This window comes from Formica exsecta, unplaced genomic scaffold (genome assembly GCF_003651465.1).
Source record: "Formica exsecta isolate Colony F162 unplaced genomic scaffold, ASM365146v1 scaffold558, whole genome shotgun sequence".
NCBI lineage: Eukaryota > Metazoa > Arthropoda > Insecta > Hymenoptera > Formicidae > Formica > Formica exsecta.
This window is the reverse complement of record NW_021852829.1, coordinates 266047-281779: the sequence shown is the minus strand read 5'-3', so window position 1 is coordinate 281779 and position 15733 is coordinate 266047. Positions and strand designations below refer to the sequence as shown.

The 15733-nt window shown below is 37.2% G+C and overlaps 1 protein-coding gene across 1 annotated transcript; it reads right to left on the bottom strand.

Annotated features, from left to right (window-relative positions):
• Nucleotides 1-4133: 4133 nt before the first annotated feature.
• Nucleotides 4134-15219, bottom strand: LOC115242042 (RNA polymerase II degradation factor 1-like). The gene is made up of 2 exons (XM_029818056.1): nt 15167-15219; nt 4134-6155 (listed from the first exon to the last, which is right to left on the bottom strand). Exons 1-2 carry the CDS (start codon nt 15173-15175, stop codon nt 4362-4364), a joined length of 1803 nt encoding a protein of 600 aa, XP_029673916.1. The 5' UTR covers nt 15176-15219; the 3' UTR covers nt 4134-4361.
• Between the last annotated feature and the right edge of the window lie 514 nt (nt 15220-15733).

Genomic DNA, 15733 nt, shown 5'->3' with positions numbered 1-15733 from the left:
TTCTAAATACACTTTTAATAATAATAAAAAATTTATTTAATACAAATATACAATAAAATAATTTGTTTAGTATACATTAATATATTAAACTTGAAACTATTTTATACGTAATACATTTTTTACATTCTCGTATTTTTTTCATATTAATTTTATAACAAACATCGTCTTTTTAAATTAACTGCGCATATTTTTTATATATGTACATATTTATAAGTTTATTTTAAATGTCGGCAATATATATATACATAAGAACAGCTATTATTTAGTCAAGACGCTTATAAAACATTATATCGATATACACACACCTGATGCGTATAAATATAGCTTCTACTGTTGCCTTAATCAATGTAACATGTACAATCAGAAATAATGAAAGATATATTAATTTATAAGATTATACTGACAAATGGGTAATAAACACAGTACATCAATACACGCTGCGCATTTTATTACAATAAATTATTAACACATATTGTCACACAGAAAAAATTTGTATATAAAATTCATATATTCCAAATTTTATTATATATTATTATATTAAATATAATAATATTTGCTTTTCAACTATGTATTTTGTGAATCTTGAATAAAAACATATATTTTGGAAAATCTATTTTTTAGAAATAAAAAAAGGAACTATACACTTTTTTCTTGTGCATAAATATGTTCTATTATAATTATTATATTGTCTTATAGTTCTAACCGTATTCTTTCGATATCGATGAAGGAATTTTAATCATTAACAGCATTAATTAATATTTTCACGTATATTATTCACGTATATTTCGCCATATGATCACCCGGTGATAGGTATATTGTCAGATTTTCGCGAAATACGAAAAATGGCGATATCTCTTGCAATATTGTTTTTAGTATAAAAATCTTAAGTTTTTTTTATGTCACGTGGGATGATATCCAGAACTCTAATTAAGAAGCCGGAAATGCGAAAAAGTTTACCCTTCCCAATATTTGGATATATCTTTGTACGACATACAAAAAATTGTAATTTTCGAGGCCGCGGAGACGCGGAGAGCTATTCTACTATAATTATAATATTTTCCTACAGTTTTAACCGTGTTCTTTCGATTTGGAAAGAGTTTTGGAAATTGTAAGATATATATTATAAATTGAGTTAATTCAGCGCTATACATATGTTTAATTTTATTTCGACAATCAGATTAAAAGTAATTAATAAATAATTTTTGCACTTATGTTTGGCATATTTAATAGACGTTTCAAAAATGTTTTAAAGACATGTTTTACATCTTTTATAAGATTTTAAAATATTTTAACGTTTTGTAAATTATTTTCACTTTAAAACATTTCAAAATGTTCGTAGGAATCAAATCTAGTTTTTACTAATCATAACTTTTATCTGTCAAAAGATACAACCGGTATAATCAGTGTTATTGGTTTATTTATTATTGCGTGCACCGCTAAAAAGCAAACTTTGTTTGTGATAGAAATTGTAAACATACAGCAACGACCAAAGTGAATCCCTCAAAACTTACCTTTTTTAAAAAAAGGCAAAAAAGGCGCCAAATATACGCGCCATCTGTGTGTGAAAAAATGTTATACAAAAAACATTGTTATTTTTAAATTACTGTAAAAAAACTGCTCTACAAAATAATGTTATTTTAACTCCATACAAAACAGTATTATTCCAGTATTTAATACCTAAAAAAAATTATGATATCAAAAAAATTGTGCCAACTAAATAAAATTTTATATTACAAAATTTATTTATTTTATTATTTCCAATATTATTTTATTATTTCCTATATATCTAGGGGGAACAAATAATTAATTTAATTTAAACATTATTATAACTGCGAAGTAAATGTACGGAGTATGTTAATATCATTAGCATATTGTTCGCCATTGCTGCGCGCGATCTTTGCTTCGCATGACTTGGCCTGAGAAGTTACAGTGTCTCTTGATGATGATTGAGATGTTCTTTAAATTAAAATTTCTATATTAATTTTTTATTATAACATCTCTATTCATAGAGCATATATATAGCAAAAATAAAAACATATATTTTTGTTATTATATATAATATAGATGCTGATTAACTTGTCTCTTGATACGATAATAACACTATCGACTGTATGCGATGTTTCATTATCTATTATAATTTTAAGACTAATCTTTCAAAAGCAAAAGCTTTTAATATGTATATAAATGATGTGTACTTATTGTATAATAATTTTATTGAAAGTTTTCTCTTCATATTTATATTTTTCAATAAAATAAACTTGCATATTTTTAGCCTGCGATTTATTTGATATGTAAGTAATGTACGATCGTTTTGTAAACAAATTAGTTTATTAACATTTATACAAGGGTTCATACAATCCAGCATCAGATAAATTATAAGCGCAAATTATATGTATATATATATATATATATATATATATGTAATATATAATACTTTTTATTTATATTTTATTTTAATGTTATTTTATATTTAAATGTTATATATATGTTCAGTCGCGCAAGTCTCTCAGCTGGCGCTCATAAAGGACCCGCATTTATGGACGAGAATCGCTGTCAACTTTCGCTTACACAGTCGCTCTCGCCAAGAGTGCATCGCAACCAACATCGATTTTAGTTTCGAGACAAAGCTTCATACAAACAAGAGGGAATATATTTAAGCTGACAAATAATTAATTACAATAACACATCTCTAATAAATGCAATGAGAAAATATTCGCGATTATCCAAATCTAGCAAAACATTTAATGAAGCAGAAGAGATATCAACCATGTCCCACGAGATTCGTCGATTCGCCCGCCTCGCGGGTGAAATCACGGATCTGTGCCAAACGTTTGTGAAATTGAGGACATACACGTATATACACGCAAGAGATGTGTCTCTCGCGTCGGCGGCTTCTTCGCCGGTATTGTGTGTGGAGGGATACTGGCCCCGGGGAAAGTTTATTTACAGTAGAAGAAGCGTTTTCAATCCCGATGCGCGATTCGATGCACGACTTCGCGAGACCTCTGATCCCCCGAGCGAGTTCTCCGTGTTAAGGCTAATACAAACAATATACATACACAGGCTACGATACAAATCGCAAAATGTACTAATCAGCAGTAGAGTTTTGGTCTTTAATGCCTTAATTCTGGATCTGACATTTTTCGATAGAAATATACCTAACTAGAAAAGTGCTCAAATAGATAGATAAACGTATATATTTTATCTTAAAGTATAAATAATCCTCTTAAATATACACATTTTATTACGAATCTGACATAAAAGATATATAAGGAGTTATTTTTAATGATGAAATTTAAAAGATTTGGACAACTTCGCAAGTTTTAAGTTTTACGCGACATGTTCTCGAACAAAATCATAATCAAATCCAAATATACGGCGATAACGCCATTGATGTGAGAAACTTTGCCTTCTTTCCTTCATATGTCCTTTATAAAATATAAGAAGTAAATTTCCCTGTTAAAATATAAACTTATTTCTACGGTTATTAAATTTACATTTTACGATTATGTGTTTTTTTCTTCTATTGAGCGTGTTCTTGTACGATTGTCGATGAAGTTGGCGGTGCCCGATCGCGTGAACGCTATTCTATCAAGAATGGAGTAGAGGAAAGCGCTGCCACAAAAGGAATAGATACAAGGAAGTGAAACTGGAGTCGCACAACTATGTACAGAGTGTCTGTGTTGCAACTAAATGCGAACTTGCGTAATCCAAACTCGGGAAGGCCGCGCTACTAATGACAAGTCCTTGTTTAAAATACAATTGTAATACAATTGTAATTAATATCATTACGCTTGTTAAGGAAACGGCAGTTCCCTTATTATATACCGATTCCCTCCCGGAGTAAGTTTGTCTCACGCGTATCGGCCGTCGAAACGACGCAGGAGAGTAAAATCTCGCGGGAGGTAACCGAGGGGGCAATCGATTCGATTTCACTCGGAGATGTTGGTATTCAAGGTTACTATCGTCATGGTTTGTATGCTATTGAACTTACCAAGTCATCCTGCGTTCTCTCGCGAGCCATGAATAAGCATTCCTCATTGTTGCTCTGTTGTATGTGCATATATATGATATATATATAGTATGTATATAACTGATTTGTATCTTAATATATGTGTGTGTGTGTGCGTGCGTATGTCGGAATCAAAGAGAGCCTTTGAGAAATTAGAGAATATCGATAAGGAAAGGATATGATAAAGATGGAAAGAGGACTGATAAAGGACAAAAGAGAAGAGTACGATGGAAGGATAGAGAGAAAGAGAGAGAGAGAGAGAGCCTGATTCACCTTGCTAATATCGTCCTGTAGTAATTTACACGACTCGTCGAAGTCTTATATAGATTATGATCGTCTGCCTCTACTCTCACGCGCTGCCTAATTTACCGCGATTACTCGCAAATTGATAATTCTTGTTAGGCAATGCACCGACGTTCAACGCCAACACCTTGGACACGATGTTGAGATCTTCAGCACCTGGGCCCTGCACGTTGCCCAACTCGCCGACGACTCCCGACTGATAGAGCAAACGCTGAATCTGCTTGGCGGGTGTTTGTTGGCCTCTCGTCGGAATTTGCCTGAACTGCGTGTAAGGATTGTAAACGAACGTACTCGGATTCCTCGTTGGCGCAATCAAGTTGAATGCGTTTCTCGCCGGTGGCGGTTGCTTGTTGTCTGGTTGCAGGTTGAAACCGAAATTACCAATCGCGTTGAAGGCCTCCTGTCTGTTGAATCTGGTGGCCGGAGCCACGGGCGGCTGAAAGTCGGTAGAAAAAGAGATGAAGTTCTGGTGCAATCGCTGCTGGTGCTGTTGCTGAGGTTGCTGAGGTTGCTGAGATTGCTGAGGTTGCTGACGAAACTGTTGGAATTGCAACTGCTCCTGATAGTTTGTACGGAATAACGGTGGTGCGGCGGCGCTGGGAACTTCCAAGGACACACTTGGCTGAAAATGAACAGCAGGCTCCAGAGATGGCTGAAGCGGCAATACATTCGTCTGTTGAAAAATGTGCTGCTTCTGCAAAGGGAAATGATTGTGCTGGTGCAAACGATAAATTCTTTGCTCCTCCAGCTGCTTCAAGCGATGCTCCTCTAGTTGCTTGATCTTGGTTTGCTCCTCCAGCTGCTTGATTCTAGCCTGTTCCTGCAAGTACAGTTGCTGCTGTTTTTGTCTTAATTGCTGCTCGTAGAGCTGACGTTGTTTAACGAGAAACTGGGTCTGCTGAATCTGCTGCTGTTGTAGCTCTGCCAGCTGCTGCTCCAATAGCTTTTGCTTAAACTCCAATTGTTCTTGAAGAGTCAGAGCCTGTCCGTCACCAGATTGCCTGTAAATCGGTACAACGCTTTTTGGAACACCGAGCTCGTCCTGTTGTACCGTGAAGGCTGCCACCAGAGGTGCCTGAAAGATTTTCACTTCCTCTGCTGGAGACTTTTCTTTATTAACGCCGGAGGACGACAAGGTAATGTTATCTTTGGGCGTAACAGTTGGACTAGATGCAGTTGGTTTCGGCGAAACGAGCGCATTACCGCTCGCAATCCCATTGCTGGCGCTTTGGGTTAAGCTCTCGGAGAATTGCGTGATCGGCTTCAGCGTCACACTCTCGACTCTGTTGACCAAGGATGAGCTCGCGGAAGTCTTCAAACTTCTCGTTTCCAACGAATCTATCTTGGACTCGCTTCGCGGCAAGTAAGTCGACGGATTCTTGTCCGGTACAATCACATTGTGCACGTGGAAACTTCTAGCGTCGTCGTGACTAGCTTTTTCTATGACCATCGGCGACGGATTCGGAGTAACGTACTTCTTCGACTCGAGAAAACTTGAATTCTGTAGCTTCTCCTCGTTGGGAATTTCCTCATCTCCCGGGAAACCGTTGAACGAGAAGGAGGCTTTTGGTATTACGCCGATATTCGTATTCAGATTCTTTTTGACCACGTCGTCGAAGCTCTTTTCGACGGTCGTGATGAGCGATTTGTCGTCATCGTCCTTTCGCTGCTCCGCGGACTCGGCTTCCAGTTCCGTCAACGCCTTCAGCAATGCTTGTCGCAAATTTTTGTCGAGCTTTACTGGAGCGGGTGGAATTTCGAGGCCCTGGGCTGAGATCTCAGATTTCTGAGACCTAACCAGATTTAAGCAGACTACTGCTAGTAGAATTGTTACGGCTATCTGCAAAGTTATAACAAATATATATTAAAACAATATTGCGTTATGTAAATTATGTTACAATGATTGATATGATTAGAAAACAATGACTGCGTTCAGGAGACACAACGGTTGCACAACTGCTGGGTAACAATCGAATGTGATTGTTTCTTGCTTCTAGAACCAACAAATCAACGTCAAGTGTTGACAAGACGATGCTCAACAGTTGTGCAACGGTTGTGTCTCTGAACGCACTCAATATTCTTTGCTGCAAAATAAAGCGAAATCGTTATAGCAAAGTTTGTTCCCAAAAATTCGAATTATCGAGGGGATAAAGTTGCCTAGGAAAAGATGAACTATCGAAGGTATAAGATTATCTACGATAAGAATAGACATCTATATATGATTAGGTTTCACTGTATTGATTCGAGAGAGATCGAAAGCTAAAGTTTGTCCGTTCGGTCTATCTCCTGTTAGTCCCGTTATGAGTAGAAGAGAGCCCCTTAGGCGATTTTCTCCTCCTAAAAACACAGTAAATCCGTGTCTACCTACAGCTTTCGAGTCGTGCGAGCGAGACCAATAGTTTGCATGCTTTATGTAATTACACGTAAACGCCTGACATCGCCGAAGAGACACGCGCGCGCATAATTAAATGTACAGACATATTCTCGGAAAGTTAAGGACGTGTAGCAGGTGTAATAAGCTCTCGATAGATTTTAAGCTATTTATTAGCCGTTTTTCGTGTAGGCTAAATATTATTTTTCTCCGCTATTATTATTAAATACAAAAATACATATTTTTTAATACTGCCAATTTTGCTCCACGTGACAAAATATTGTCAAGCATAATCGTTCGGCAAACTACAAAGAGGCGAGTATCGATCGAGAAAAAAAGAGATAAATGCGAGAATTTGGCAGTAATTTCATTACGTTCCTCTTCAAACCGAATGCAATTAGAAGCATGTATTTTTAATTACTATACGTATGCGCACAGCGTGTGCGCGCTTCTTGGGAATAAACTTTGGTATTTAAATGGAGAGAAACTCTTGGTAGATGTATTAAAGCTTTGTTACATCGCCGCGTATAATCGAGGTTGAAAACTTTTGTAAATACTTAATCCCTTTAATATTCGCGCGTTATGTTTGATTTCAACTTCTGTCAAATTTCAAAAATTATTGATTTGTTGAAAAATATTTTTGCTTTATTTTAAGAGTATTATATTTTTGCGACATATATTAAATTTTTTATCAAACTAGGTAAAATGATTTATTAAAAGTAATCGATAAATCTTTTTTTTATTCTTTCGCGCTTCCTAAAATTAAAGGAATTAAAATAGACATTAATATATCCGGGCGATATTGTTTCTTAACCAATAGCGAATAATTTCTTTTTACTATCAATCTATAAACAATAATCGCATCTTTGACTTTGACAACTAAAACTATCCGTCTTCGCATCATCTCGAATAATTACGGACGATTTTGAAAAGTGCCACCTTTGATTAATGGCCGCGTCTCGCTCCTTTCATTTTCATACTGATTCGTGACGAGTAGCGTGAAGGACGTCGCGGACAGTGCTTAATGATTCCTCATTGAAACAGTGTTTGGATATCATCCTAGGTGAGGATTTGCACGATCCATCGTGGAGAAATTATTCCAACAAAAATCGTAAACGTAATCCATTCACAGACAACACGAACGACTACGCCTTGGAAAGGTTACGAGCTACCCGCCAGAAGCTATTACAGGCTTTGAACTTTCACCCCGCTTCGTCAAATCGCTACGGTGGGAGCCCCGGTACGATGCATTCGCATACACGTCGCGAGAGATAAGTTATTGACGTACTGTCAACCATAAGTCCTGCGAAGAAAGAAAAATCGAAGAAAATTTCTGGCGAAAACACTAAGCGTTCTCAAGGATGTAGACAAAAAAAATGAAAAAAAAAAAGAAGAAAAGCGTCAGCTACGCTGCGTTAGACGAGGACCTTTGACATTTGCAAAGAAAGTTACACCCAGGGAAAAGACAACGGAACGACACGCCGGGAGGGTCAACGATGCGAGCGAGCGTACATCATCGAATTATGTATTCTTCGCACAACGTGAGTCTGCGCTTAAGTGCCAACGCTTTTGCCGGCAAAAGGAAAGCGTTAGAGATGCGTGTCTGTAAACTATCCCTGGAATTTGCACACAATAAAACGGGAGAATTGCCGCGTTTAGCGCGCGCATCTGCCTTATAAAACTGTTCCGAGCGTCTTCAGCTCCCTTCCTCTCGGTCGATCTTGTCTAATGGTTAATTGGTTCGCTGTAAATTTCCCAGGAACGAGACTTTAGATTATTCCTATGGGGAAACGTAAGAGCATTCGCAAAGTCTTTTGTTCGTTCGGGTACGACTGAAGCGGATGAACGTGAGACTCCGCGTAAAAATTCGCCGAGTTCCTCCTTCGCAATTATAAATTTGCGAATCGCCGGCGGTAAAAATGAGGTACGGCATGTATCTCGCGAGCAAGTTGGGCTCTAGACACTTTGGCAACTTTCTAAATTCGTACGGTCGTCCTCCTCCCGTTTGGTCCACAGCGTCCCATTAATCTTCAGCCGTACACAAACGGGAGGAACGCACTCTGTGACTCGCAGGTGTCTTACCACTTAATAATAATGGCCCGGATGCGGCTGGAACTGATTCGCGTTGTTGCAGCTTTGACGCGGTCGGTTTCACCTTCGAAACTCGCCGGACCGACATAATCGCCGCGCTTGACATGTGTCACCGCGTCGCACGGATTTATAGACACGACGCGCGTTAAGTAATTCTTTGCATAATAACCGTGGACTCGCAAATTAATCAGCCGCAAAACTCTCGCAGAAGTCGAGAGTCGCATAAATATGCGTGCGCGCAAGGGGAAGAAAAGTTGCGAGGCGGAAGACGAGTATGAATATCCCGAGCGGTTGTTAAAAAAATCCGTTTCATATTTGGCTATCGCGAATCTTAGACTATGCAAATGTTTTTTCTGCGTTGCGAACTCTTGACCCGTCATTTTCTAGCGCAGAGAGTGCGCCGTGCGAGTTTCACCGCGCCTAACAGAATGGTTGAATCGTTGGTTTGATATTACTAATGCGCGATAGAAAATATATTGCATATAAAATCTCAGATCCCTCTCTCTTTTCTCTTCTCTTACGTTTATTACATGCGCGCGTGTTATTAAAATTAAAATTATATTTTAGCTTATATTATTAAAATATCGCTTATAATAGAGATCTTAATGAATCTTAGTTGACAAAAAATTTACGAGTCCAAAATTTCATTGACCAACGAGTATCAGATTAATTGTTTTGTCAGACACAATTTTTTTTAAAATATATGACACACGAGCGTCAAAACTGTCGACAAATGTTTAGAATAGATCGAAAGCCCCGCAATTAAATACATAGCGACAAATTAACATCTGTCAAAGTTAATTGCTCCACGACAATAATCAGGCTGAGACAGTCTAGCTCCAATTACAGTTCAACAAAGAATAACTTTTTTTTTTTTTAAACACAAAAAGAGGGAATAATCATTTCCCGTAATGTTTTTTTCGCGCTGAATATAATTCCGGCTTTCAAATTGCTATATCAAAATTTTGTGAGAAACTTGTAAAACAAACTATGAAAAATTGTTATTCCTTTTCTTGTACTTTTTTTATTAATCTTTATTATTATAATCATTTTCCAGATGCTTTCTATATTATTTGAATAAGCACATTGGTTTCCAAAAAATGTAAAATTAATCATTAACAGATGCTAAGAGATCTTATAGACGTCGTATTAAGAAAAAAATTATATACAATATATAAAATTAGTAGCAAAATATGAGAAAGATAAAGCTTTAATAATATATAAACATGATTAAAATTATTTAGTTTCAATTCCAATTAATTTCTTTAAATAAGATATCGCACACATATCGTATATCATACAGTAGTCATAGTTTGCGGTACTTGCTACCGGTCAGAATGTATATATGACAAAATGTGACAACGATTATTGAGAAACTTGTCGCGTTAATCGAAGAAAGAGAGAGAAAGAAAACAAGGAGAGATGAAACCGACCATGGAGTCAGGTTCACGCCGCGCGACCGCGAGTGGGGAAACAGCGTGAGAGAACTCGTCACATTGATCCGGCCTGCGCATAACACAATATTGCTGCTGGCACGTAGAGGAAGCAGAAGATGAGGAAGAAGAAACCGCGAGAGCTGATGTGGCGGCACTTTCACTCGGCAGAGTATGTCGAGGATGCGCACCGCTCGTGAACTTGCTTTACCCGATTCTTGTCGGTGTGATGAGCATGAAAGAAACGTCGTTACAAGCTCGACAGACTCGGCCTTTTGTCCGCCGGATTACGAATCGACTTGACGCAACATCAGCCGAACGGAATAACACACCCAACAGCATCTTTTTGTCGCCGTTAATGCAAAGTGACAGCGAAACTTCCTGATCTTAGCGATAATACGCGGTAAAAAAAATTCGGGACACACGCAAAATTCTATTTCTAATTTTGCATGCCATGTAATGAAGAAAATATTTGAGGAAGTGAGACACACACATATAAGCTGCATCTCGAGATACATGTACATATTAAAATACGTTGTAAAAAATTATAAATAAATCTCCATTTTGAATTTTGTCGTAAACAGACTGAAGCAGATTTTAGAGCATTCGGTCAATTGAAAGTAGGTAAACAAACGCGTTCGTATAAATTTATATACTAATTTTATATATATATATATACAAATATATAAATTATGAGATATCCTATAATTCTCTCTCGACGTTAATTTCAATAGTGCAAATTTTTCAACCAATGTGAGATTTTTCTATGTCTGATATCGATGCGAATAAACAACAAACTACAACAAACTAGAACTAATATCATGATATATTATTAAACATTATATCACGCAATAAATTTACATTAAAAATAAATAATTAAAATGCAATATTGCAAGATTATTATAAACTCTTTTAAATCGAATCGATTCATTTGAAAATTGCTTATAAAGAAACTTAACATTAGAAATCGTTCTGAAAATCTTCATTCCGGAGGAATCGATTCCCGATATAATACAAAGTTTGTATAAACCTGCATTAAGTCATGAAAGATTTGAAAAACGTTGGCTTAAGTACGCTTACCGCTAAATTATCTCAATTATGGTCATTACGTTTCCTATATAAAAATATGCATTATCTCGAGATCAATTTAGACCAATAATGAGCGAGGTATTGTAATGAGCGTAGAAAACTGTTAGGATCTATAATACTCGTACTACTCGAAACTAATTGGTTAGATTCGAGAATATACTTTAATCAAATTTGATCGCTTAGCGATTTCACATCTAATAATCATATTCAGTGGAGACAACAATAGTACAACCGGCCGAGTAACAATCAGTTTTCTCTGCCAAGTGCAACCAATTTTTATGAAAAAAAATCATCTAAAAGCTCTTACTAAATAAAATTAGGAATGAGATGAAAAACACAAGTAAATATGGGTGTTAGGTTACTTATTTCAATTACAAATTGTTCGATCAATTGGAATTAAAAGCAAAAGTAACTAAAGCTAGACAAAAGATAAGAGATAGATAGATAGAGAAAGAGGAAGAAAGAAAGAGACCACTTTAAAAAATTTAAAATTTATTTTTCCCGGAAAAAAATTACGCGATTAATTAATAAAATTTATTTCGCACTATTTATTTTTCCAAATGATGAGCTTTCCACTAGTTGTATCACGATGTATCGTGATATCGTGTAGATTTCGGATTTCGTGTACAGAAACGCGGAAATGGAAGACGCGTGAAAGTGCACTTCACCAACAAGTATATTTTGTCGCCAAGTACGTTGCGATTATACAACGAGTCCTTGGCGTTGAGTAACGCACAAACCCAGCGAGGAAAGATAAACCGATGCGCCTGAATGCAATTAAAACCGAATGCACCATGCAAAACATCGTATTGCAAGTTTAGAGTGAAAGTTTCGAGAGATCGAGGGCCTCCGTCGAAGAACCGTCTGTCTCTGTTGCTCAAAATCATTCATTTCGGCCGGACGTATTATTTCTCAATCTATCGAAGTCGACAATCGATTCGGATTTTTTTAAAATCTTTATTTAGATACTCTGACTAGAGACTCCGATCGCTGATCTCGAAAGACGATCTCAAAAAGTATCTTCAACATATCACGTCGACAGTGATCGAAACCTTTCCGCGATAAAGATTCAGACGTGAAAAGTCATCGAGGTAGAAGCTTGAACGATGAAGGCAAGCATGAAAAATTCGAAGCGTGGGATCCGATTAAACAATGATTGTTCCAACGTTGGAGTACGTGATGTCGGACGAGAGGTCTACGAGGCCGATGAGAGAAAAGTTCGGAAAGGATGCCGAGGGGCTTTCCACTTTCGACGCGAAAAATCGTCGATCCAACGGACCGCGAAGCTGCCTGCCTCTTCTTCGCGATTGTTAAGGAAGTCGTAAATGTTACGACGCGCGTTTTCTAGCCGGATGGACGATCTGGCCGTGGATCGATCGGAATGCATCAGTTACGAAATGAACTCCTTCAACGCGAAGAGGCACGCGGGCGGGAACCTCCTCCGGTTGCTGTTGTATTACGTGGTTGTACTGAATCCGAATACAAGTTTCCTCCTTACGAGATTGGCATTGTCGGCGGCCGTTTCGTAAGAACTACCTGGCCCGTGTAATACGGGGCTTTTTTTTTTACCACAGGCACAGGTCCGGCTTTTATCTCTCGGAATGGATCGCCACCGGAATGAAGCGGAAGGGGAGAAAAAAGGAGAAGAACTTTCTTCCCGCGGCGCTCGAAAAAGATGCCATCTACTTTCGTGGGTCATCGAACTCACCGCCTCGTGGTGAGTACATCCATCGTCACACCCATCTTTTCGTGTCATCGATCCCTAATAATTACTTTCTCTCAAAACGCGCATCGGCGACCAGAAGCATCTCGTCGACGTGACCATGCATTAAGAGACGGAGGATTTCGAATAAAGATTCTCGAAGATATCTTTTCTTACCGTTATTACAACGGTCGGAAGAATTGATCGAAAAATGATTCGAAGTGAAAATGGAGGACACATCATTACGCGCTTGCATCATAAGTCGCCCGAATTCAACGATACTTTTTACGATCCATCAGATCCTCGTTCCGATTAGATCGTTTTGGAGCAATATATCGTTTTCTCCGCCCCGCCCTGTACCAATCTCAAATGAAAAGTTTAGCTCTTGCAACGCACACTGTGCGGTATTTAATCTTCTTTCTGGTCCATTAAATTGACCTTGTAAGAGAGAGCAAATATCGTATGCATCTAGATTGCAACGAGGATAATCTTTTGATTCGAGAAATTTCGCTATCCTTTTTTTTTTTATACAAAGTTTTTTCCACAAAGCTCAATCAATCTTGATCTTTATTGGATTAACGCGCGTATCGATTCTCGCTAGCTTAGATCCGTCCGCGAAACTCTGATTTTGACCTTAATTAACGGCACACACGACCGTACTACATGACAACTGGGTCGTTAGGAGTGCATATTTATGATGCTCGCGTGTTGCATCTCGGAGATTCGAGCGGAGAATAGAAATTGATCTACTGACAGTCCAGCGACTTCAACAGAGCGCGTCGATTCATTAATGCGATTCATAATGAGCTTAGCACACTTCACGGTAAATTGCCGCGAGCGTAAAGAGAGGAATGATCTCTCTATCTTTTATCCGAATCAGCGACTATAAATTAACGCGACATTTATTTGCTTTCTTCTTTCTAAATTAATATCTCGAGACTTTCGTTATTTTTGTATCGATGCCGCTGTAAACTTCAAAAATCATGTGTTAGATAAACATTTATTGACATTTATCGCGAATCTTTATTCGATCGTTTAAACGATAGTTAAATTTTGTTTTTAAGAGTAAGATAAACGGTATTTTAGAAAGTTTTCAAGCCGTAATATTTAATCACGTATATGTGTGCACCAATCAATCAAATATATCATTAAACAAGAAATGGGCGTACAATTTAAGTCACTGTGCAACATTTGCGATAATCATCATTTACGCAAATATATCAAATACTGCATCGTACACTTCATGTAACTGTGCAATTAAAAATACAGTGTAACACTCATATCAGTCCCCGAATGTGTCATTTTCTAAATCGCGCGCCACATAAATAATGAACCCGTAATTCGTTAACGTTATTCGGCCCACATTTTCGTTTTAGTACGCATTTTAACCGAGCAAGTAGCCAGTATTTACCGGAAATATTATATTGACAAGTTAAATGGGAGATTTCGTCGGGTCAATGATTCATCAAGTAGCCCATCGAGAACCGTTAACCATCGAAGCACATTTTCTGCGCGAGCGATACGATCTACCTGGAAATCGCGAAACGTACCTTATAATGGAAGAAGAAAGTAGCCACCGTGAAACGCAGGTTTCCTCTAACATAAGTAGAAATTCACGAGTATATCGATACGCGTCTAGAGTTGTGAGAAAAAGAGATTACTATATCGTCAAGTAATTTCGTCAAATAATCATTTTACAATTATTGATCAAACTTGGATTATCGCGGTTACAGTCGCTTCGCTCTTTGTAAAGCGAAAAACAATGCACATGGTACAGCTTTTCCGCACATTACAGAGTTCTTCCGTCAGCATCATCAGCTACAGCTTGAGATACCCGATTATCAATTATTATGATATTAGATATATATATATATATATATATATATATATATGCTTTTTATTAGCACTATATACGCGTATTTACGATATTGTACATTGTCAAATTTTTTTAAATGCTGATCACTTTGCACTCATTTGATCGATATTATTCGAGCCGCACTGTCACTTTGAACCGCACGTAATCCACTATCGCGAGAAGGAGACAAAAAGAGATCGATACACAGCATAATAGGTAGAAAGAGAAAGAGAGAGAAGAGAAAATTTGGAGAAAAGTTGGCGAACGAGCGGAAAAGCTGATCAGTGAGAATGAGTGGTTTCGTACTCACCAAGCGCATGATGCTGTCTGTGCCCACGCTTGTACGGGTCTCGGCTTTTACTCGGGAAAGATGATCTCCGTAGGTAGGTAGGTGATAGTTTCGTGAAAGAGAGGTGGGGTCGTAGCCAGATTATATAATCCGTCGTTTTATAAAACATTTAGGGATTTTATAAAGTGCGGCCACATTCTCAAATCATGGTTGAAAATGAAATATTTTGGCAATCTGGCTAAGAATTTTAATCTTTTTATAAAACGCTAACAAGCGACCCGCCACATTAGATTTTGGCTGATTTATTTCAGTCATTTTATGAACGGCGCGTTTTTATCAATCTTACTTTATGTTACATTTGATAAAATAGTCATAATAAATGTTTTTTTTATATTTTTTTTTCAGGCTTATATTTCTTTCTATTATTTGTTTTCAAACATAATTTCCAAAAATTTTATTTATGTTACTTTTATAAAAACTTAATTGTAATAAATACAAGTATTCATAAATACGGTAAATGTTTGGATTAATTTACACATCACGGATTGTTCTCCGCCCACGCGTTTACTTTATAATAAAATTGAACTA